The sequence below is a fragment of the Manihot esculenta genome, chromosome 13 (assembly GCF_001659605.2).
Source record: "Manihot esculenta cultivar AM560-2 chromosome 13, M.esculenta_v8, whole genome shotgun sequence".
Lineage (NCBI taxonomy): Eukaryota > Viridiplantae > Streptophyta > Magnoliopsida > Malpighiales > Euphorbiaceae > Manihot > Manihot esculenta.
Genome location: NC_035173.2, coordinates 4,043,426 through 4,067,468, shown reverse-complemented (window position 1 = coordinate 4,067,468; position 24,043 = coordinate 4,043,426). Strand labels below are relative to the sequence as shown.

General features: G+C 32.0%; 2 protein-coding genes across 5 annotated transcripts; one reads left to right on the top strand and one right to left on the bottom strand.

Moving 5' to 3' along the window:
- Positions 1-4,365: 4,365 nt before the first annotated feature.
- LOC110629765 (putative potassium transporter 12) lies at positions 4,366-11,624 on the bottom strand. 2 transcript variants are annotated; one of them, XM_043949616.1, is made up of 10 exons: positions 11,095-11,224; positions 10,210-10,255; positions 9,809-10,037; positions 9,464-9,712; positions 8,498-8,548; positions 7,869-8,129; positions 6,996-7,048; positions 6,795-6,909; positions 6,409-6,663; positions 4,366-5,604 (listed from the first exon to the last, which is right to left on the bottom strand). In XM_043949616.1, the coding sequence occupies exons 3-10, from the start codon at positions 9,879-9,881 to the stop codon at positions 4,553-4,555; spliced, it is 2,109 nt and encodes a 702-aa protein (XP_043805551.1). In that variant the 5' UTR covers positions 9,882-10,037; positions 10,210-10,255; positions 11,095-11,224; the 3' UTR covers positions 4,366-4,552. The 2 variants fall into 2 exon arrangements, with proteins under 2 accessions (XP_043805551.1, XP_021632564.1); XM_021776872.2 differs by lacking the exon at positions 10,210-10,255 and having other exon boundaries at positions 11,095-11,624.
- A 2,677-nt stretch (positions 11,625-14,301) lies between these two features.
- LOC110629349 (serine/arginine-rich splicing factor RSZ21) lies at positions 14,302-18,334 on the top strand. 3 transcript variants are annotated; one of them, XM_021776269.2, is made up of 7 exons: positions 14,302-14,479; positions 14,764-14,877; positions 15,221-15,309; positions 15,588-15,825; positions 15,959-15,988; positions 16,601-16,723; positions 17,064-18,334. In XM_021776269.2, the coding sequence occupies exons 2-7, from the start codon at positions 14,789-14,791 to the stop codon at positions 17,068-17,070; spliced, it is 576 nt and encodes a 191-aa protein (XP_021631961.1). In that variant the 5' UTR covers positions 14,302-14,479; positions 14,764-14,788; the 3' UTR covers positions 17,071-18,334. The 3 variants fall into 3 exon arrangements, with proteins under 3 accessions (XP_021631961.1, XP_021631963.1, XP_021631962.1); XM_021776271.2 differs by lacking the exon at positions 15,959-15,988 and having other exon boundaries at positions 15,588-15,813; XM_021776270.2 differs by lacking the exon at positions 15,959-15,988.
- The last annotated feature ends 5,709 nt before the right edge of the window (positions 18,335-24,043 follow it).

Below are 24,043 nucleotides of genomic sequence, written 5' to 3'. Positions count from 1 at the left end.
ATTTAATTAAAATATTTTAATTTTAATATGATTTAATTTCTCTATAGTATTGAAAAAACATATTATTATCACCAATTGGTTCGGTTCGATTTTTTTAATTTTTTTCTGATCAAAATCGAACCGAATCGAAATAACTGAAATTTCTGAAATTAAAAACCGAACCGAACCGAAATGTATAAAAAATTGACTAAATTTTTAAATCAATTTGATTCGGTCAATTTTTTCGATTTGAACCGAATACTGCTCACCCCTAACCCTGCTACACATCGGATATTTCCTGAATGCTACGCTTGAAAATAAAATTTTATATATTATTTCTCTATTGAAATACAAAATAGAAAATCTCTAAAAATTAAAATAAAATGATATGAATTTTTTTTTTAGCTTTAAATTTCAAGTTTTAATTCAATATATAAAATACTTATACGAAAGTAGTTTATTTTTTAAATAAGATTATTTGATATAAATTTGAATTACTCGACTTAATAAATTATTTGATTAAGTGAATCGACTTAATAAATTTTAAATACTGGATAATATAAAAAAAAAAGTCAGTGAATAAAAAGGAAAGTCCAAGCAGTGTTGATGGCAAAGAGGACAATAGATTTGAGTATAAATTAAGATTAGAGTGTCTCCCCAGCAAGAAACACATCCCATTTCTCCCAATCCCATATGTGAAACGTTTCTGTTCTCCAATTGGACCATTTCTTTTATCTATCTTAAAAAAAAATTAATTCAATTGAGTTGGGCCACTAAACGAAGATGAGACCTCACCAATCACCATGCCTCATCCCTTGGCAGCCAACCCATATCTTGTCCATTTGACAAAGTGATATATAGCCTATTAATTCATTTCTCTAATAATGGAGTGTTTAATCAAACTCTCCCTATCTATTCTAACACATCATTTTGATTTGGTGAAAACTATTGGAATTAATATTCTTTTGAATTACAATTTCTTGAGTTCTTCGTTCAAATTAATCAAATGAAATTGAATTTATGTGAAATTTCATAATTTTTTTTTATATGAAGATTGAAAATCGAGAGAATAAATTTTTAAATTTTTTAAATTTATTTAAATACACTTATCAGTAGATTAAGTCTATAAATATATGAAATTTCATAATTATATGCAACTGAACTTGCTCAAGTTGTGGAGTGAAAGAAAAATCTCATAATTATAGACCGTGTTAGTAAGATAACAAATAAATTGTTATTGCAAAAATAAAAATATTAGTAATTTATTATAAATAAAAAATAAAATATTTTTTTTGTATGTGATAAAGATAGAATTTATTTTGAAAGGAGGATATTTTTTGGGGAAAATTAAAAATAGATAAAAATGGTGTGTAGGATAATAGTTTGTAATTTGAAATATGAATGAGATTGTATTATGTGGGGCCCATCTCTATTACTCATCAACCCATTCAATAATTGTGTGAGGGACCCTTCTCTCTTTGATGCTTAGGCTTCACCAAATAAAGTTATTGCCCTTTGTCTGCCCATCACATTCATTCAATTTTCTATTTCTTTTTATAATGTTCGTAAAAATTCTAAATTTTGAATTTTTTTTATAATAGTATTCTTAACTTTTTTTTAATAAAAATATTCTATTTATAATTATATTTTCAGTCCATATTTTTATTCAAAATTAATAAAAAAAATTCATTTCCAGTATAAAAATCCTTTAATTAATAAAAAAATTATTAAATTATTACTTAAATCTAAAAGCAAATATTGAGATTAAAACAAGTATTTTTTTTTTTAATTTTGTGATTAAACCTTCAATAACCCATTCAAAATAAGTGATAGAAATGCACTTAGTGGCGAGATAATTTTATTTAGAATTTTTATTTGTTATTTTGGATTTTTTATATTTAACTGATTTTTTATAATAATTTTTAATCAAAATATAAATGGATGGTATAATTAAAAAAATATTAATATAGAGTATTTTTATTAAAAAAATTAAGGGTATAATTATAAAAAAGTGAAAAGTTTAGAATTTTTATAAATATTTTCTTTTTTTTATTATAAAAAAATATAATTTTATATTTAAACACGGTTATAGTTAAAATTTTTAATTTTAAATAATAAAATTTTAATTTTTTAATTTATTATAATTATAATTAATTTTAAATTAATTTATTAAATTAAAAAAAAATTAAAAATTTACATTTAATTATGATTATAGTTAAAATTTTTAATATTATATTTAAATTTTTATTTTTTATAATTATAACTAATTTTTAAAATAAATTTAATTAATTTTAAAATAATATAAGTTTGATGTCATGTATTATTTATTTATTTATTTAAATATTTAATTAATTTATATAATTAATTCTGCAACTCTAATTAATGGCATACTCTAAAAATTCTTAGAAGCTTGTAAGAAAATAATTTAAATAAATTATTATAAAATTATTTCTAATGAAAAATTTTTAAGTTAAAAAATTTTAAATTTTTTTATTTTAAATAAAAAATTTTATAAGAAAAAAATTTAATAAACTGAACTCTTACAAATTTTTTGATTCCAAATGAAAATTTAGTATTAATCTTTTATTACTTTAATTCTGACCTCTATTTGAAATAAAAATTTTGTTGTAAGAATTCAATTATTTTTTTAAAAAAAATTCTTATAATATATTAAAATTCGTATTTTAAATTACTAGAAATTACCTAAAAGGCAATAAAATAAAATTTAAACTAATTGGAGTAATAATTTTTTTTTTTTTTTATAAATATTACACTTGCTATCTCATGGTGTGTCAAAACAGCAGTGTGTTTTTTCCTGTGTTGCCCTTGTTTACTTTGTAATTAAATTATAGCGGTTAAAATGAAAATTAAAATAAATTAAAAATATGTTACTTATATATCAAATTAAATCAAATAAATCAGTCTAATTATAAGATAAAACTGAATTTGTTTTGAAATTTTTACTTTAGAAATTAAGATTATGGGCTTAACTTTTATTTTGACTTAAAATTAAAATTTTAATCAATAATAATTATAATTTTTATATTTACAAACTGAATATGATAATAAATATATTTAAGTAAATCTAAAAAATTTTAAATTCTACTCTCTTAATCTCTAATTATTATTTTAAAAAAAATTATTTTTTTTTTATCATTCATAATATAAATAATTGAAACTTCATGCTAAAACTAACACTGCTCAATGTAAAGAAATTTCTAAGATTGAAATTAGTAAATCCTTAAAAAATTCTCAACATGCAATCATCGATCTGCCAAAATAGTAACCTATCAAAATAAAACCTAGCTATACACAAATCAAAAGCGAAAAATTCCAAAACATGGTTTCCCTACCCCGAAAGGCAGGGAAAACAACAAACAAAACGACGCAGACTTGCGCTTGGACCTTCTCTCCCTCGTTTGATCTTTCCAATAATTAATTTTTAAAAATAAATTTAATTCAATTTTTATATTTTTACATAAATAAATTCAATTTAAAATTTTAGATCAATTAAATTTTAATATTTTTATTAAGGACAATATTAATTTAATATAATATTATTTTTTAATAATAAACAATATTTTTTATAATTTAAAACATCAAAAATTTAATATTTAATTATCATAAAAATTTTAAAAAATATATAAATATAATAAATAATTTTTAAAATTACAAAAATAAAAGTTTTATCATATAAAATTTTTTTTATTATTAAAAAATAACATTATATTAAATAACAATCTAAGAATTTAATTAGTCTAAAATTTTAATTTAATTTTATTTAATCCTTAAATAAAAATACAAATACTTAATTAAACTTATATCCATTATTTTTTTTTTTGTGAAAACTGAAACGGTAAATAAAGTCATATCGTATGAGTAGGCATATCGTATTATCTTACCATCTTTATGGATTATGCAGCTGTCCGTGACACGTAGCACACTTCCATGGACCCCACAAATCAAGTGGTCCTCATTTCATGATCACAGTCACACGCACATCCCCTCCTTGGAGGACGAGTCCTTCATTTGACTATTTTCTTGCTTTTTGTCACCTACTTGTCTTATTATCTGCTGCATTTCTAATTCTAATTTCTTATTTTCACATAACTTTTTTTCCCCAATGTTACAGGAAGGAAAAAACAAACTAGCATAAATTACTTTTTCATTCTAATTTCTATTAAAATTAATAAATGTATCATTATATTTTTAAAAATTTAATAATATAATCTCTATTTTTTAACTCAGTCCAACTAGAGAAATTCCTTTGTCCATATTTGAAAATCAAACTATTAAAATTTAAACAGTCTTAGTTTTAATTTGATTCAAAACTAAAAAGATAGTATAACTTTAAGAGCATTTTAGTAATTTACCATAATGTTAACAGAAAAATTAAATCAGAGATCTTTAATGATTATGTTATAAAAATTCTCCAAAAGAGCAGAGATGCAGGAAGTTCAAAGATATTTTTTTGATTGTTTTCCAGAAGTTCATTGAGGTTTCACAGAGACCGCAATAGGTGGCCAACAACAAATTGAACAAGATACAAATGAATTACACAAGATCAAATGAATTAAACCATGTATGTCATCCCAACTTGCAGAATATTCATGTGGGGTACTCGCATGGTGGCTGCGCCGCCTCTACAATTCTTCCTCAAGAATGCATAGAAGTAGTTGATAACCAATTTCTTGAGGAAAATGGAATTTTTCTTTGCTCTCACATCCCCATGAGCAAGCAAATAAGTAAATCCTGAATCTTTTGCTTCTTTAAGAGCTGCAAGCTCATATTCTAGGCTTGGATCTTCATCTGCTGACATGACACTAGAAGGCAATGCTGGCTGTGCTTCTTCTGAAGTAGAAGTTCCAGGTTCCCCTGATCTTTGATCGCGCATTAAAGGGATTCTTAGTTCGTCGGCCCCATCACCAGCTGGAGCTTCAGAATCCTTGGATATCACTGAAACACTATCCATGTCTAACTCATTCAAATTGGTCTCCAAGGCAAGATCCTGAGCCTCTCGTCGCAAGAACTTTTCAAGGCTTTCAACCAAAAATTGCTCAAACGCATGGTGATCTTCCTTCCTAACATCTTTGTAACCATACCGGGCAACACAACGGAACATATGATAGTCTTTTGGGCAAACTCTTCGGAAAAGAAACCTCTCCTCTTGAGGAACCACCGGGACGGGGACGTACTTGATGCAAACAAATACTATTGTAGAGTGGATTGCTGGAAGGCTCAGTAGGTACTGCCCCAATATTGCGGGAATACCATGGACAAGCTCGTTGTACAACAGTCCAATTCCAGGAACTCTAACGGTTCCCAGGGTGGAACCGAGCTCATGCATGAAGTCCATAGAGATCTTCTCCCTTACCTCACTCTGGTATTTCAACACACTCCCATAGTTCCAAATATACATCACGCAAAGGAAACAGCTAGCAAATACAAGTGGAAGCCATCCACCCTCTTTGATTTTTGATAGAACCGCAGACAAGTAAATGAGTTCCACTGACCCGAAAATGAGAGGGAAACATAAAGCCAGAAACAAATTAGTCTGCCAGATCAGAAGCATTACAAGTGTCACTAAGGTGGTGCTCACAATCATCACACCGACCTCAGCTATACCTGCAAGTTGAACATGAATCACATTAGGAATACTTACTGTTATAGAATCAGAGGATTTAAGAATTAAAATTGTTTTGAAATTGAAAATCATTTGGCATCAGCAACAACAGTACAGTGAAGAATATCAACATGTCTTTCTTTTTTCAGTACAAGAGGAGTTCTCGAATTAATAACTAATTGAGAAAACAACAGCAGATGTCCAGAGTAAAGAAAAACATTAATATATGATTGAAACAAATTTGCATGTAGGACTAAATTCTTAAATTTAAATTGTCCCTCAGAACTATGGTAACAGACCTCATTAATAAATTTGCCCTTGAATTAATTGTGAAATTCTATTGTCCCCCAACATTTTATTTTGGCCTAGTATACAATTAAACTTTTATTTATTGTAATCAATAGGCACAATTTGCTCAACTCTTCAATGAATAATAAAAAATTCAATTGAAACAGATTTACATATAAAGTTAAGTGAACATTCCATTGTTTTTTTGATGGGCAGGGAACGCCGTGCCTATATATTACAAAAACTAAATAGTTTAAATATATAAAATAATAGCCTAGTACTTTGAATAGAAAGCCAGAGTCGCAATAGATTTTTCCCAGTTGGTTCCGAGTACTAATTCTTAAGTTCTGCCGTTGCAATTTCTCTTGAAAAGTAACATAGTATCATGTTAGATAAAATTTGGGCGAATTAATTAATAGAAACACCTGCATGGTTTACAATGCTGATATAATATCCTAGTATAAATCTGAATGCATGAAAAAGAATGCTTTCTAGGAGGAAGGAAGAAGACACTTTACCGTAAGCATTAGCGATATCTGTGGTGCTCCGGAAGATTGAGACCACAACTATGCACATAATCATTAAAAAGTAATTTATAACAGGGATGTAAATTTGACCCATCAGCCTCCTTGAGGTGTGAACTATCTTCAGCCTTGGAAAGCATCCAAGAGCCATAGATTGCTTAACACATGAAAATGTAGCAGAAATCATTGCTTGGCTAGCAATCATGGCAGCAACTGTAGCTATGGCAAATACTGGCCAGAAAAGACTATCTGCTTTTCCACAGGATTCAGCAATCCAAAGTGTTATATGAGCTCTTATTACAGAACATTTACAAGTTTTGATTTGAAAAATGTCAAGAGGGATAAACGATATCAGAATATAACACGAATGGAATTATCACCTGGCACAGAATCGTAGAATATTCTCCCTGAAGATTCAGGATGTTTCATTAAATACGAAGCCTGGCCCATGTAAGCTAAGAGAAGACAGGGAAATACTACACAAGAGAAGGCAATCTGTGGAGGCAGTGAAGAACAACTGAGGCATCCATGGGCCAATTCTTCAAGAAAGAGAAAAAAAATGAAAGTCAGGTTAAACAAACCTGTATTGCTTTTACAGAGAAATGCCCCAGATCAGCAAACATTGCTTCAGCTCCTGCAATGACAGATAAACATGTTGTATCAATAAACAGATGTCTTTCCTATTCTAGGCTACCTCAGAGATGGATATACTAAATTCCATTTAATGTCAGAGAAACAGATGCATGCGTCTTTTGAATTACTACGTGTGCAACACACAAGAATACTTAATTATACAAGCATTAAGTGAATATAAGTCATGCTACAATGCATGGCGTAAACTGCTAAGCTCAAGCAAGCCAAAAGAGACGAAAAAACTGGAAGCATGCTAATGATCAAGAGATCCCAATGTTAGAGCAAACTTGTTGGCACTTCAAAAAAAAAGATAACTCAAGTATATCACATCTTTACCCAAAAATTTTTCCCTGAACAAACTTTACCCAAAAGCAAACTGTTAAGATGTATATGCTCATGGCCCCCCAGGTTTTAGATTGAAATGCAAGCAGCTTCTTAGCACAAAGGCCAGTTGAAGAGATCTTTTTAGTAAGAGCCTTTTTTAAGAAACTTTTGTCCAATGGAGAATCAACTGAAATTATTCAAATGCTAGAAGGAATCATCAAAGAGAATATATCTAGAACTGAGATCCACAAAAGTTCTTAATATACCAGAAAAAAAAAATACAGATCCTAACAACTAAAATTGTACAAATGATAAGTTATTGCCTACAACTACAAGTGTGACTAGGGCAGTTTTGAGAGAGAAAAAGAAAATACCCAAACAGATGAATTACCAAAGGAAGACGTCTGATAAGAAAGCGAAGCAAAAGGATAATGATAAAGATTTAAGTCTATTTCGCAAATCAACCTGCAGTGCAGATGGTTTAAGTCAAGATGTACCTGTGATGCACAGGACACAACCACCAAGAGCTGACCATGCATCGAAGCTGTTCTTCTTGAAGAACAGATAGATATAGGCAGGATTGAATGCCCTCAAGACACTAACATCATATGTCACAAGATTGTAGAGTCCAATAGAAGCCAAAGAGAAGAACCACAAAGCGAGCACAGGAGCAAACAGGAAACTCACTTTCCCAGTGCCAAACTGCTGTATGCTGAACAAAGCCACAAGGATTATGATCGAGACAACCACCAGTGCAGCTGCAAATAAGAACAATCAGATTATAAGCTTTTGGTGTAAAATTCATTATCTGTGTTATGGTCCCAGAATAGCATCGATTGGTTCTTGACATCCTGTTAGTTAAATACTTGGGGCATATTTATGGTTGCCTAACTAGATTATTCAGGCAATAATGTGAATTCATAACTAAAAATTTTCTTGATATACAATAATGGCATCAGATTTGTATATTAACTGTAACCAACAATCCAAGGATTGATAGCTGCTCTATTGCCACAAATTTGCATGTGAACGTTGCCGAAATAATTTTTTTCTAATTATATAAGAATTCAGTACAAATAAATCACTTATACATATCAAGCATTTGAATGAAAAGAAAGATACCTACTTGTGCCAAATCCAGGTATTTCACCCTGCAGACCACTCATAGCAGACATAACTGCAACAGATAAACATCACACTCATGCATTAGTTACATTTCAGGAATTTAGTATTGATGCTATTCAATTTGCTATATCAAAATAACGTCAGGTAGTTGGGAATTGGACATTCCGCTTTCAGAGACATATTGCAGCTTGGATACAGACCGCCAATAAAGAAGTTAAGAAAGCCTGTTTTTAACTGTAACAAAGAGGGGCAAATAAAAGAGATCAACATTGTAGTCAAATCAACTGGAGGAAGAATAACAGCCTAGAGGTACTGACTTCAACTTGGAGGTTTCAAGCTCGAATCTCATTTGGAATGGAGCAGAAAAGTTTGTGGGAAAGCAGAGAAGTATCTCCATTAGGTAATTAAAAGCTCCACAGAAAAAGAAAGAAAGAAAGGAAGAAAGAAAGAGAACAGCAACAGCAGCAACAACAACAATAACCAAAAAAAAAACAAAAATTGGAATGTTTTGGAATATATATATATATATATATATATATTTCTCGGCATCATTAGAGATTCAATCAAATAAAAAATAAAGCAACTCTATATAGAAGTTTATACTACAATGACACAGCAGTCCTGATTTATCCAATAGTTAAGCTGGTTGGTTTATTGCACATATACATATGCTAGAAGGAATCCTCAAAATCCGAGGTGGATATAAAAGGTATCATACTCAAAACCATCATTCACGCCTTCCCCTAAGTAGTGTAATCACTTTAACCTCCTGAGGTCTTTGAACCGTGAAATACTGTAGACCTCTATGGAAATCCTTTAGTTACTGCTCACTGGGGCCTGTTAATACCTATATTCTTTAATAATCTCAAATCATAAATTGGGAATAGTTGGTCAAATATAGGCAGTTGTATTACCACATATTATTATGACTACGGAACACATGAACATTTTGGTTCAATGGATAGACCTGATATGGCTGGAGTCAGAATACCATCTCCTATAACCATGGAAGTTCCCATCAGAACCAAGAGCAAGAGGATTGTTTTCAGGGATGACTTCCTCTCCAGGGCGTCTTTTATGTTTAAAGCCCTTTCCAACTCTGGAGTGGGCAGCTTGAGCCTAAAACTTGAGATTTGTTCATCAGCTGGCTGACGATTTGGTAGCATACTAACCTTTGCATATCTGCAAATCAGTGAGTACAAAGCAAATGTTCCTCCTATAACCAGAAATATTGATTTGTTAACAAATTTGTGATCTGTGAGATACTAGTAACAAAGATAGGTGTTCATATTTTTAACAGAAGAACTCTTACCCTCCCCATTGTCATTTGCTTTAAGCACTACAAATACATATTTTGCTAAAGGGATGAGAGCAATTGTGTACATAACTAGTGATAAAGCCCCCAATATATCAACTTCTGAGTCAATCTTCACCTTACTGAACACATCAGCAAAAACATATAAAGGGCTCGTGCCCAGATCACCATATACCACTCCCAGTGTTTGAAAGGCCAGTGCAATAGTAGTCCAAGTGGAGAGATCCTGATGTATTAAAGAAATACAGTTTAGAAAAGAAAGACAACAAAATTGATTGAAACTACAATTGTAACAATTGCAGTTTTAGCAAAAAAACATTTTCTGCTATAAAGTGTGATCAGCGGCTCATGCTGACACCCTTTTAAATGCCTATCAGTTTCATTGAGAATGATACAACCTCTTCATATTTCAACTGTTCTTCAGCCAAGCACTACTGGCATGGACTGCACATGCAAAATGAATAAATCACCTAAAATATTGCACAAATAATAACAACATACGACAACAAAATATTTAAGTTTGAAATTTTACTGTCGCCAGCATTTAAACTATATACAATCTTCAACTACAGAAATTCCCAATTTGCCTCCGCTTAACCACATTTTGATAAATGGAAAAGACCTGATAAGCTAAACCAACCTAGTTTGAATGGTCTTTCCCACAAGAAACAAGAAAATCCCTTACACAACACACTCACGTTATACTCTAACACTTTGTTTGGGAGGAGGTTTTTTAAGGTAATAAAAGATTTTTCAAAGTTTAAAAACCTTAGAACTTGTATTTGGGAGGGAGAAAGGATTTTTAAAGTAAGATTTTTCCAAAAACCTTGGATTTCAACCAGAAGCCTTAAAAAACCTTCTTCTCATCCCAAACAAAAAAATTATTAAGGATTAAAAACCATGAAAAACTTTACCTTATAAAATCATACTTTTGAAAACCTTACTTTCCTATACCTCTTTTATTTCTTCCCAAACAGAGCGGAAAAGAATGAGATATCAAATATGCAAAGGGCGGATAGAATATCTTGATCTGATTTAATTAAGGGTTTTCTTAATATACTAATGGAGGTTTTACCACCTTCATAAATTGTCAGAAAATTAGAAAAACAAAACTTCAAAAGCATATCTACTTGCCGTTTTTCAAGTATGAACTCAGTTCGCTAAACTGCACCAACCTAATGAAATACATTAATTCAAGGAAATAGATGATGGGATATATTCAATAGGGCATAGAAATACAAAATCTGAAACGAAAAAACGATGATTACTGATATAAGCATTACCTTAGAGTGATGGCCTTTAGCACCAGTAATCTCCATGGCTTCAACATCAAAAGAATCAGCTCTCTTGGGCTTCTTAATCAGCCTCCTCCTAATTGACCCATACCCCTCTCTACTATCATTCTCATCAAGCAAAGACCATGGAGGTGACTCGGAATCCACTTCACTCCCATCTACCCACCTAGACTCACCAACCCCACCACCACTGCTAGGACGAGACAGCAACCTAACACTGCTCTCTTCAATCCGATCTCCTTCCATTTTCCCAGAAAAACCCACTTCAAAACCCCAGCTCCGGCGGCCAAAGATACAATCTTTATGGCTAGTGGTTCAGTTTGAGGAACATGGTCTTCTGTATGTGGAACAAGTTTCTCTCTTTTCGATGATAGAACTGGCTCTTGGTGATGCACGATGGACGTGGCTGGTAAAATAATCTCTGTGAGCTGTTTGGCCTATGCGAGTTGAAGAAACGCATACAGTGAGTCAGAAACAAAGCTCCCATTCCCCCATGTCTGCAGTCTGCTTCATCCAATGACCAAACTCAATCATCAGAACAGGACAAGAAATAAAGTTTATTTATTTATTTATTATTTTATTTTAATTGAGTTAAAGATTGTAACTTGTAATAAGGGACGCCCTATGTCTGATCATCATCAGTGGCTTTTGACCGTGACGTGTAGACGTGTCCCTGCTCAGTCTAGCATTTTTCTCACCACAAATTATTGCAGCATGATACTAGCATGAGGATGACAATATTGATTTTTTTTTTTTGACAAAAAACGGAAAATATTTAGTTTCTATGATTATGTAATATTTCTTTTATTTTTATCTAACCTTTAAGATTTTTATATATGAATTAAATAAAATAATAAATGTATTAAATTTTAATATTAATGAAATGAATAAAAACATATATAAAATAGTAACTAAATTATTAATAAATTAAATATTTATTTAAAATAAAATAATTTTATTAATAATTATTTTTTTATTTCTTTAAGCGCAAAAAATAAGAGTGATGGATGGAATATTGAAAATAATTATTTTAATTTAAAATAATAGATATTTTTTATTATCTAGTTAATTATCTAAGGTATGTTCCCGTAATGCGGTAAGATTTTTATTTTTTATTTTTTTAAATTAAAAATAGTTTTTTAGTTTTGTTATTTATTTTTTAAAATTATTTGTATAAACATAAGTTTATAAATTTTTATATAAAACATAAGTGATCAAATATTTTCTTAAAATATGATATTCAATAATAAAATAAGATACAAATAATTTTATAAATAGTTGCATATAAAAATAATAATAAATTTGTATAAAATATATGATATTAAAATAAAAGAATTACTATTTGTTATTTTTAATATAAAAAATTTATCATTTAGTTTTTTAATTTTAAAAAATATTTTAAATTATTTATAAAATTTTAAAAAAATTATTAATTAATCCATCTATTAATTTTAACAGTTTATAAAATTAAAAAATACTATAAAAAATTTACTAATTAATATTCCTAAAATTTTTAAAAATATATTAATTAATTTTAATTATAAATATTGAAAAAAATTAAAATATCATTAATATAAAATAACTAATTAAAAGATATTTTTATAAAACTTACGAAACCAACATATGAATTTTTTTTTATTACATACACTAATATAATGATTAATTAATATATTTTTTAATATTTTAGAGATGTTTAATTTATTTTTTAAAATTGAGATCATCTAATAAATTTTTATATTATATGAATTAAATAATAATTTTTTTTTTATAAAAAAGAGTCTAAACTACTCTATGAAAGAAATAATTAATAGATATTTTTATAAAATTTTTTGAATTAATTAATGAATTTTTCATAGATAAAATTTAAATAATAAAATATTTAATAATTAAAATTAATTAATATGTTTTTAAAAAATTTCAATGACGTTTTGATGTATTTTTCTAATGGATAAATTTCTTACTTGTTTATCAAATAAAAAAAAATAAAAAATTATAATAAATAGGTTAATAATCACCTACCTCCCTTATTTTTATCTAATTGTAATATTTAAACTTTAATGTTGTAAAAAAATAAAATTATAAATTGAAATTCAAAATTAAATACCTAGCATATCATAAAATTGATTATATAGTTTAATAATAAATTTATTAAAAATAAATTAATACTATTAATTAATAATCAATTCATTACAGATAAATAATGTATAAGAAGGGGAGAGAATGGATAAGGTAGTTGTTAATCTGGAAACCTGTTATAACAATTTAGAATTATTTTTTTAAATAAAATTAAAGTTGAATAATTTTATTAAAATAAATTAAAATTGAGAAATAGAGATGAAATGGATAGTAAAATTGGAGAAACATAGATAAAAATTATATGTCAAAAGGATCTGAAATCTCTCAGATTTACTCATATACACTTACTATTAAATTAAACGTGAGAACAAATTATATAAATATTTTATATATCTAAATAATATAGGAATAAAAAATATATTAATAAAGTATTAACTATTAATTTTAAAATAAAAGAAATAATATCCTTTTTAATTTTAAAAGTTCAAATAGATATACTTGGATTTTAACAAAATAAAAAGACAATAGAACATAATTCAAAATCTTAAAATTTTGAGAGAAAAATGAGTTAATCAATTATCATATTAATGTATTATTTTTCACATTTTTTTAGTGAAAATGAATGAGGTAGTTAATTAATTAGCATGTTAATGTATTGTTTTTACATTTTTTTTCATTTTTTATTATTTAATTCAATTTCGTAAAAAGTAAAACAAAATAAAGCATTTACACTTTTTGAAGTACCATTTATTAAAACGTGTTTCGCGATATAGTATTTGTAATTTATTTTTTTATAATTTTTTAAAAGTTTTTTATATAATGTAATAATATTATTATAATATATTAATTTTTTATTAATATAAAACTCTATCAAATAAAATAATTTTTTTTATTAATTTTTCATATAGACTGGATTTAAAATAAAAAACTATAAATAAAAATAATACATAATTATGTAAAAGTTTAATTGATTTTTTTGTACCATAAATCATTGATTTCAAATAACAGGCGACAGCTTTTAATTTTATTTTTCCAAAAAAAAAAAAAAATCTCAACCAATTGCCTCAATTCAGGTGGAATAAAATCAAAACGAAAATTTGAAATCAAAGTCGTTCTGGACCTGTTTCATGCGGTCTGATTCGGTGTTCAATAGACTACGTCAGTGAACCGGTTCTAAAGTGAAACCGGACCATGCGTATTTCTAGGGTTTTAAGAGCCCTGCGTCTTGCTACAGGGTTAAATTCAACCTCCCTTTTTGGATCTTTTTGAGCCCTTGAAGCTGAGGAACCTTTGTAAGGTAAAATTTCTCATCGTTCTTATAGGCCTGCTATTAATTCTTGTATTGCTTGCAGCCACCGATTCTCCTTTGCTTTCCTATAAACCCCAATCGGCATCTTGTTTGAAGCACATTCTCTTTGTGTTGTTAAAATCTTAGAGAAAACAGGGGATTTTATATTGTAAATTTTGGATAGATAGATTTCTTGCTGGGTATTGTCTTTTTTTTTCCCCCTCTCGAATGAAATTGTTTCCTCGACGAAATCAAGTGGAGTTGTTTTTTTGTTTTTTCTAACGTTGCCTTAGGTTGTTGCATATTCTGATTGCGATAATGGCTCGGGTTTACGTGGGGAATTTGGATCCGAGAGTCTCGGAGAGGGATCTCGAAGATGAATTCAGAATGTATGGTGTTCTTAGAAGGTAATTTTGCTTGTTCATTATTTTATTTTTCTTTTTTTTTTCTTTTTGGTTTAAATTTGTTGGTGCTAATCCTTATTAAGGTCTTCTTTTTAACATGTATACATGTATTAATTTTCATGCCTGCTTGTGCCTGAAGCCTTTCATGTCTGCAATTGCTTTTGGCTAAAGCCTTATAATTAGATGGGATTAAGTTACTGCTGTGAAATTTATGTTTGGTAGTATATGACCTGCCAAAATTCACCCAATCGGGGCTAGGGATGTTTTGTGCTATTATGTTGTTAGATTTCCTTTTTCAGCATGATATTAACTGTTAATAGTTGTTAATTTTTAATAACTTATGCAGTGTGTGGGTTGCACGAAGGCCGCCAGGATATGCGTTCGTTGAGTTTGATGATCGCAGGGATGCTATGGATGCAATTCGTGCATTGGATGGTCAGTGTGTAAAAATTTTATGCTGTTTATTGTTTATGTTGTAAATAATTTTCCTTGGATATTCCTTTTTCACAAAGTTTTCTGCATACTGTCCTTACCATCCTTTATTCCTTGTTAATGTTCATATCTTATTTTTTCTTTAAGTTTTCCCAGCAGTTTTCCAGATACTCTGTAGTTTTAATCCCCCCTACGCCAAATGATAATAATAACAAAGGACTGTATGACCTGGATGAAAAATAATTTTGGAGAATTCTACTAATATGCTAGTTTGTTTACAGGAAAGAATGGATGGCGAGTGGAACTTTCTCATAATTCCAAAGGTGGTGGAGGCCGTGGAGGTGGTGGTGGTGGGCGTGGACGGGGTGGTGAGGACTTGAAATGTTATGAATGTGGTGAACCTGGTCATTTTGCTAGAGAGTGCCGCCTGCGCATTGGGTCAAGAGGTTTGGGAAGTGGTCGTCGCCGAAGCCCCAGTCCACGACGCCGTAGAAGTCCAAGTTATGGGTATGGGCGCAGGTTTGTCACATGCATTTACCTTTTTCTTCTCTCTCCTGGGAACTGCAAACTGCATGTGCTAGAACCATTTTATCACTCACTTCTTGGCTTTTCTTTTTTCTTTTTATTCCATTCTTCCTCCTTCATAATGCAGTAGGAGTCCAAGTTATGGGTATGGGCGCAGGTGCGGCAAATGCATTTATCTTCCCTTTTTATCTATTTTTGTTTTCCTCCCAGAAGCTGCAAACTGCTGCTGATATAACCATTCTGTCTCTTCCCGTCTTCACTTTCTTGCTTTCTTCTTGTGTTTATATTTAAGATGTCGCAAATCAATGTTGATATCTCTAGTAAGGTGCTCTAATCTAAAGCTTGATTTTCAATTTATGTGGAATCGTTTATCATGTAAGTTTTGCACAAAGAAAGAGCATTATGAGCTGAAAGGTTCTCTAGTGATGTTCTCCAAAAGAATGTTTATAATAATAGAATGATTAGTAATTAGAATGACAATGTTGGATTAAATTGTAATCAACCAAATAAAACGTTAAAGCTTGCATGAAATAATCATGCAGAATATCTTTATGCCTTGGTATCACTTAACTTGATCTTCATACTTTTAATATTCTTACTTGATCTCAGATTTTACTTTGAATGGACCAACATAACTTGCCATTATGTATTTTGTACTTCATTTTTTTTAGCTTTCCTATTGTATTTGGCTAATTGCCAGCTAGGGAAGGATATTTATCAGTACCAAGATTCATTATTTACTTTTGCGGGTTTTATGATCTCTTTGCAGGAGTTACAGCCCTCGTGGTAGAAGATCTCCAAGACGTCGCAGTATATCACCTCGCCGAGGTCGCAGCATCAGCAGATCCCCTCCATACCGTCACGCCCGTCGTGATTCACCTTATGCTAATGGGTATGTAGTGCTTCAATTTAGAGTTATTTAGTGCTATGGTTGCGATGCTATCTGTATCCAGCTAGTCTTATGATGCTGTTGAGTTGATGTTATTATGAACCTGTTACTTTTACCATTCAAAAAAGCAAAGTTTTCAAGACATTTTTGGGATGGGGGGGAAGGGGGGGAATTAAATGAAAGGGGAATTACAAAATTTTCATCATTTACGTTTGTTCCAGTGGCCTCTTTGTTGGTTCTAAAGATGTTGCATGTTTATGTTAAATTAGAAATATGAAGTGTTGCAATTAGTGAAATACTATTATATATATTTTCAGCCTTGTGCATGTTTTGCCTTTTGCAGAGATTGAGGCTGGAAGCAAAACTGAAGCAAGAGTAGAAGGACATTAGAGGCAATGTGCTATACTGTAGTTCTAATAGGACCTGTGGGTGTTAGTTAAGTTCATGTCATGACAATGAGGTTTGTTAAAACTTGGTTTGGATGGCTTCATCAAAGTGTTTCGGCTGCTAAAGCTTAGGACACTTTTATGTCGGCTTGCTGTCTCAGCTGCTTTCTGAATCTTTGAGGTCTCGTACACACTTTATATTGCAACCTTATTGCTGTTTATAATGATCAATATTGACTTGCTCTTATAATATTTGTTTGGGGTAATTGTTTCTAAAAGATTTATATGTTTTGTTTTGAGGTGTGGTTTTCGGCTAAAACGGCATCGTTTCGCCACTTTACTGAATCTTAGTGCACACGGTTTTTCTCCATCTCTGCTTATCTGCACTCTGCTTCTCTGCACGTTATCTACTCCTCGTCGCCCCTGCATGTTTGTCAGCTTGAATCACATGTTGAAATTACAAATCTTCAGAAACTTGGTTGTGCACGCCACTTTTTACTGCATTCTTCTGCAACAAAGCTTGTGTCCTATCTACGACCCTGTATGTTATTCAGCTTGAATCACATGTTGAAATTACGAATGTTTGGTACAACCGACTTTTTTAGTGCTTTCTTCTGCGACAAAGCTTCTGTCCTGCGGTGTTTACATTTGTGCTAGCTGGTTGTGAAGCTGTTTGTTTTGCCCCCATATCTGCAATCCGTTTCCATAGTCTTGCTTAATATTTGCTTCTTCAAGTAGCATTGAATGATCCTGCAATGCATCCATCCATCCTTGTTTGGCTTGCATCAACGAGATGTCCTGATCTAGCATAGAATCTCTACTTTTCATGAGTTGGAGTATGATGCCTTCTGGGTACTCAATTTTCAAGTACAGGTAATGGTTTCAAGTGTTTATGGAGGAAATCCAAGAACATGTGTTTCATGATTTTCTAGTATAAGGTGAATGCCTCTATATGAATCAGGGAAATTATCCAAGGTAATTTTGCCCAAAATTGTTTCGCTGGTATAGCTTCCAGAAAATTTTATTGATTTGTTGCTTTGTCTAGACATGTGAACTTGATTTTTGCTACAATCCTACTTGCTCTCAAGAAATTGTTTACCACTTATTTGTATCCGTGCATAGAAGCATCACAGTTGCTTTCTTAAAATGCTAGAAAGCAAAACTATTACTTGGTGAAGTGCCAATTGACATTGTTATCAAGGACTTGCAGGGTTCTTTCTTTGTTGTATTTTCGTTTTCCTTGTTGCCTACCATGAATATTTTTCTTTTCCATGTTAATGTAACTATTTTAGATCAATAATCAATTGTTTCTGTTTGTTTAAACAAAGACAGGATCCAATTGGTGTCCACTTAATTATCTATCTTTTCCCTCGCTTAATTGCTGAAACTGTCTCACCGTGTATGTCTAGTGTTAGTAGAGTAACTAAATCATTTTTTTTTTCTAAATCTCATTATTCATAACTTCGATAATTTTAATTACATTGTCTAAAGTCAATTCTTTTTTTAATTAAATCTGCAACTAAAATTTTAAGGTAATTCGAATTGTTGAATTCTCCAACCGCTCAGTGTTTGAGCTTGCAATTGAGAGGACATGGAGATAATACCCATGTCGGTAGAAGTAGAAGTCGGAGATCTTCAAAAACATCAACTTCTTTTGTTTTCGCCTTATTTTAGCCTCTCTTTCTCCGCTCATCATGACATCATCTTAGTTTACTGTGAAATTCTGCTCCATACGGTTCCGGTTGAACAATAAACACTTGTACCGCTGGCGGCCTACTTCCAACTACAATTGTCCAATACCATTTACATGACCAAACAATTGGCCTTTGTGGTCTAAGAATAGAAAAGAAGAGGTTTTTTTTTTTAAATTTTATTTTGATGTTTTGGTATTTTTATGATTAGAAATTTTAAATTTAATATTAAATTTTTTTAAAATACTATTTAACTATAAACATACTTTTGGATATTTATTGGCCAATTACAATACGAAACTATATATATATTTATATTTATATTTACTGTTGTATTGAAAGAGTTTTAAATTGAAGGTTTTTAACGCTATCATAAAAGAAAAATGAGCAAATTATTTTAAAAAAATTGTTTCAATTTTTTATTGTTTTGTTTATTTTTTGTATCAAAATAAAACTTTGAAAGATTAGCAGTAGAGATAGATGTTCTTAAAATTTCTTAACAGATGATCAACTAATGGTTAATTATAAATGACGTTCATATCATCTTTAATTGAATTATCAAACATCAGTCCAAATGAGCTTTGTATGAAACGGTTGCCCTTTGCTTCGTTTATTTCTTTCATCACCGAGAGGTAGAAAGCTGTTGATTACTCGTACCAATTTGTTTTTGGCTTTCACTTGTACAATGTCCGGGAAACTTAGAGGAAAGAAAATGAAGGATGAAAAATAAGGAGAAAAAAAAATTAAATGAATATAATATTTTCCTTTAGAAAGAAAAATATAGGAGAACAATGTTGTTTTTAAGATAGTATAATAATTTACACTATAATAAAGTCTTGAATAATACTTTTTATAAGAGATAATTATTGAAAGAAAAAAGGAAACGAAAAGTCGAAAGTGATTAAGGTCGGTGAGAAGTCATTCTCGATGGGGGTTTTATCGCGACAAATATGTTTTTTAGTGAGTTTTTATAGCGGTTTTAGCGCGCTAGTGGCTTTCTTTCTTACTTTCGAGTAGGGAAGATCTTCAATTTTGGTTTTTTGAGCCTTTGTCCCTTTGGTTTTTTCTCGCTGCATGGATAAGTTGATGACTCCTTTCATTTTGTGTTTGTTGGTTTTTTCTTTTGTTGCAAGTTTTTGCTTCCTTTGTGAGGGATGGTGTTGGTGGACCTGCTTGAGAGTGCTTTAGTCGAATTTTTTTCTATTTGGTGTGGCGTTATATTCTCGGAACCACACTAATTTTTTTGATGGTTTCTGCTCTCATAGATATATCCGCTGAACTCTGCGGTGTTGTCCCGTTTTATAAGGTTTTAGTTGATTGGAGCTTTTCTTTTGATGTCGAGGATTTGTTTAGTTTTGCTTGTTGTTTGTATGTTTAGTTTTTGGCTTTCTTCTTTGTGATTCTATTGCTCTTCTCTAGTTTTCTAGTTTGTATGTCTTTGGCTTTGTTGCATTTAGTTTGAATGATGTTCTTCTCTATTTAAGCGGTCAACTACTATAGTGATACTTCTGTTCATAAAAAGAGTGATCGACCGTCAGTATTTAATTTGTTGCTTACATTTTAATTTGATTTGTTTGATTTTATTTAGGTGGATGTGTTGAGATTTGGTCTTTGATGTGATTTTAATTTTATTGTGATTTGATTTTTTTTTCTTTGAGTTTTTTATAATAGTATTATGTAAACCTCTCTTTATTCCTATATACTTTTTTTCTTTGAGTTTTTGGTAATAGTATTATGTAACCCTCTCTTTATTCCTATATACTTGGAAAATGCAATATATATTTGCATTGATTATATATATAAAATCAATGATGTCTGAGACCCAATAAGGGGTTAGGCTCAGAGTATATTTTGGTAAGCTTGATTTGTCTATCTTCTTTTGTTTCTTTTTATTCTTTTCCTATTTTGCTCTTCTTTTTATTCTTTTTCTCTTTTGCTCTTTAGTGATGTGTAACCATCGTTCTGCCCTCGTACCCCTGTCATATCTACACTGGCTATACGTATAGATGTACTGTATTCTTTTTTATCGTCAGACGCCCATTTAATTCCATCCGGCGCCACTTGGACACAATCCCAAACATCACGAGGTTTGTTGTCCCATGGAGCTAATGGATATTCGAGACCAGGACCTCACGTGTAGGTTCGCGTCCAACCTGACTTGTCGGGACAAATCTTGGGCTTATATCAGGGGTAGGGCCGTGCGTTGGGTCCTAACAGAGCTAAGGTCCAGTCTTTATAGCATAAGCTTTGCTGTCATCAAGTGCCCCTTTACCTACTCATTTATTATTCCATGATTTATGAGAGGGTAAACTTTGAGATCCCAATTATTACTGCGTGACTCTAAGAGAGTTCTGTCAAAACGTCTCTCCTTTGCCTTTACTCATTTCAAACTTGTGCTCTTGCTTTCACTTGTTGCTCTGCCTCTTACGCTGCTTCTGCTATCTTGCTCTTTCTCTTATCTGTAATCTTTAATTTTTCAATCCGAGGTACGTATTACTTCTCTCATGACTTCTACTAGGATTCCCAAAGTAGTGAGTCTGATGTCTTCTATTACTCCTTCTTTCTTCTCTCATTGTTTTTCCCGTGACTTCTCTGACACTACCATATTCAGAATTAGGACTCCTTTACTCAATGAACGAATTGTTCTCCCCTACCCACTATCGGTGGGCCTGATAGATGCTCAACGGGGTGTAATTTGGTCTTTTTCGTCAAACAGTACGAATTCGGACTGACATTCCCTTTTACCCCTTCTTCATTGAGGTTTTCCATCATTTTAGGGTGACTCCTCAAATATTGTCTCCTAACTCTATTTTGTTTATGTGCTGCTTTGAGTCTATTTGTTTGTGTTGGGGTTTTGCTCCTTTTATCGAGTTGTTTTGTACTTTCTTCCATCTTATTAGGTCTAACTATGGGTTTTACTATTTTGGTCCTCGGGCTGGGTTGTCTATATTCGCCGGGTACAAGGACTCATTTAAAGGTTAGGCAGAAAATTTTGTGGCTATCGAGCTAAAGGAAAGCACAGGGATTAATTGGGATATCGACCTCTCCTGGGGGGAGATTTCTCAGGGTTGTAATGACTTCCCTAGGTTAACTCTAGTAAACCAAATTTGCCTTCTTCGACTGACCTTTGTAAAGAAGAAATATGACGTCCAGAAGTGAATATTTATGTCTAACATGCAGGACTACCGGGAAGCTAGTATTTTTTAGTTTTTTTTTTCTTTTATGTTCTTCTTTTGTTATTTCGAGCTCTAACTGCACTGATATTTTTTTTTCGGCTTCCGTCGTGCCAATAAATTCCATCAAGCTCCCTAAGAACTTCACTCTATTAGAGAGAGCATGAAGGAGACTCTAGTCGCTTTTAAGGCTAACTAGTCTATTGTTGTTGTGAGTAGGGAGGTTTTCTAGGCTGCAGCCCTCACATCGTCTGTTCATCACTCTACTCCTACACCCACCCCCACCTTCTCTGACTTTGGTGCCAGTGTTAAGGGGCTCTCCTTCAGCAACTTCCAGAACGTGGGTCCCTCCTAGAGCGTTAGCCTTTTCCAAGGCTCCTCTTGCTCCAAAAGAAGTTTCTAAGGAGCCTATCGCAGTTAACGAGTTAGCTGAGAGCAGCTAGGAAGAGGGCACCAGGTCTGCTCTCTTGGATGTCCCACCCATTCAAGCTGTGAGCGCTATTATCATTGAAGGCTGGGCTGCTAAACGCGCTCGGACTTCATAACCTTCAGTGGCAGCCCCTTTTCCTCCCGTTGATAAAGGGAAAAAAGTAATAGAGCACTTGTCGCTTGCCCTAGACAACGAACAATTGAACGCGGCCGAGGTGATCATTAAGTCGATGCTAGCTTTTATGATTGAGATGTTGTGCAATAAGATGTTTGGGAGGGTTCTGGATGCTTCTGACTCTTATTAGTCATCTGACCTGTGCCATCAAACAACATGCGGCTTTTAGCTCGCACTCTCTAGAGGATATTGGGGGCAGTCTGAGGGAGATGTACCTCACGGTAAGTTGTTTGTCTTTCTTGAAAGTGTTTCTGAGTTTCTAGTTTTTCTGACTTTATTTTTTCTTTTCTGTGGTAGTCCTTTGGTATATTTATGGAGATCGATGTCCGAAATTGATTTCTTTAGAGCTCAATGGACCAATATATTGCTCAGGTGCACCCAGACGAGAATTTGGTTGCTACAGGTGAGGTTCATGGTCACATTATCGGGTTCTGAGGGCAAATTGAAAACCTCACCAAGCAGTTGAAGGAGATGAGGGAGGAGGTTGCCAAGTCCTCCCAATGGGCTTCTGCAGCAGAGTCTCAGCGAGATGAAGCCCTCGCTCAACTATTTGCTTTGGAGGAGACTCACCTTTAACGCGATGAGGCCTAGGCCCAATGCGGCGAGGCCTTGGCTTGTGCTACTGTCCTCCAGCAAGAGCTTAACAAGTACATCAAGGACCTAAAGGGCATGATTTCAACGGTGGAAGAGTCTCGACTTTAGCAGTAGCAACTCCACCAATAGATTTTTGTCCTGGAGGAGAGATGTGCTTCCTTACTGAGGGATACTAGGGTTGCAAAGGAGAGAGTTTAGCAGGCCTGCGAAGCACGGCTGCAGAGTATAAGGACTCCATAGAGTTGAAGGAGAAGGTTCAACAGGCCTGCGAAGCACGGTTGCAGGAGTACAAAACCTTGGCAGAGTTGAAGGAGAAAGTATATGGCCTTTCGCATGTTTGCTTTAGGCTTTAACCAGGGCCTCAAAGCTGCTCATGATGCCCCTCAGCTCTGTTGGTTGACTTACGAGCCTTCGAACTGAATTTCAATGGCGAGGAGGTCTGCTACGGAGAGGATGATAACCTTCTTCCCAAGAATCCCCTGACTTAGTGAGCTTCTCTGCTGCTTCCATAATGCACTCTAATGGTGTTGAATAAGTAAATTAATAGATTTTTTCTATTATTTTCAAGTCGTTTGGTTATTTTATTTTTCCCATCTATTTGAATTTTACTTATATTTCCATACTTAGATTTTTTTGTGTATATTATCTGTGAACAATACTGAGCTACTCGTTTGATATTTTGCTCATAAAAATTTCTAACTTATTGCATTTTGAGTTATATTTATTGAATGCCTTTTCTTTTCATGCCTTTTGCCCCTCTGAACCTTTTAGAAAGCCGAGTTGTGAGTTATTTCTTTAGACTGATTTAGCGCTAGAGGCTAGTTTTTTGAGGTCGACGTTTTTGTGATTGCCCGTAGCTTTTGTACAACGCTCTG

Excerpts from the sequence above, each read along its gene's own strand:
- LOC110629765 (XM_021776872.2), bottom strand. The coding sequence starts at position 11,352 with ATGGAAGGAGATCGGATTGAAGAGAGCAGTGTTAGGTTGCTGTCTCGT. Across the intron at positions 8,549-9,463 it reads TCTGACTCCAGCCATATCAG|TTATGTCTGCTATGAGTGGT; the intron begins GTCTATCCATTG and ends TATCTGTTGCAG. Across the intron at positions 6,664-6,794 it reads ATTCTACGATTCTGTGCCAG|ATAGTCTTTTCTGGCCAGTA; the intron begins GTGATAATTCCA and ends GTGGAAAAGCAG.
- LOC110629349 (XM_021776269.2), top strand. The coding sequence starts at position 14,789 with ATGGCTCGGGTTTACGTGGGGAATTTGGATCCGAGAGTCTCGGAGAGG. Across the intron at positions 14,878-15,220 it reads ATGTATGGTGTTCTTAGAAG|TGTGTGGGTTGCACGAAGGC; the intron begins GTAATTTTGCTT and ends TAACTTATGCAG. Across the intron at positions 15,989-16,600 it reads AGTTATGGGTATGGGCGCAG|GAGTTACAGCCCTCGTGGTA; the intron begins GTGCGGCAAATG and ends ATCTCTTTGCAG.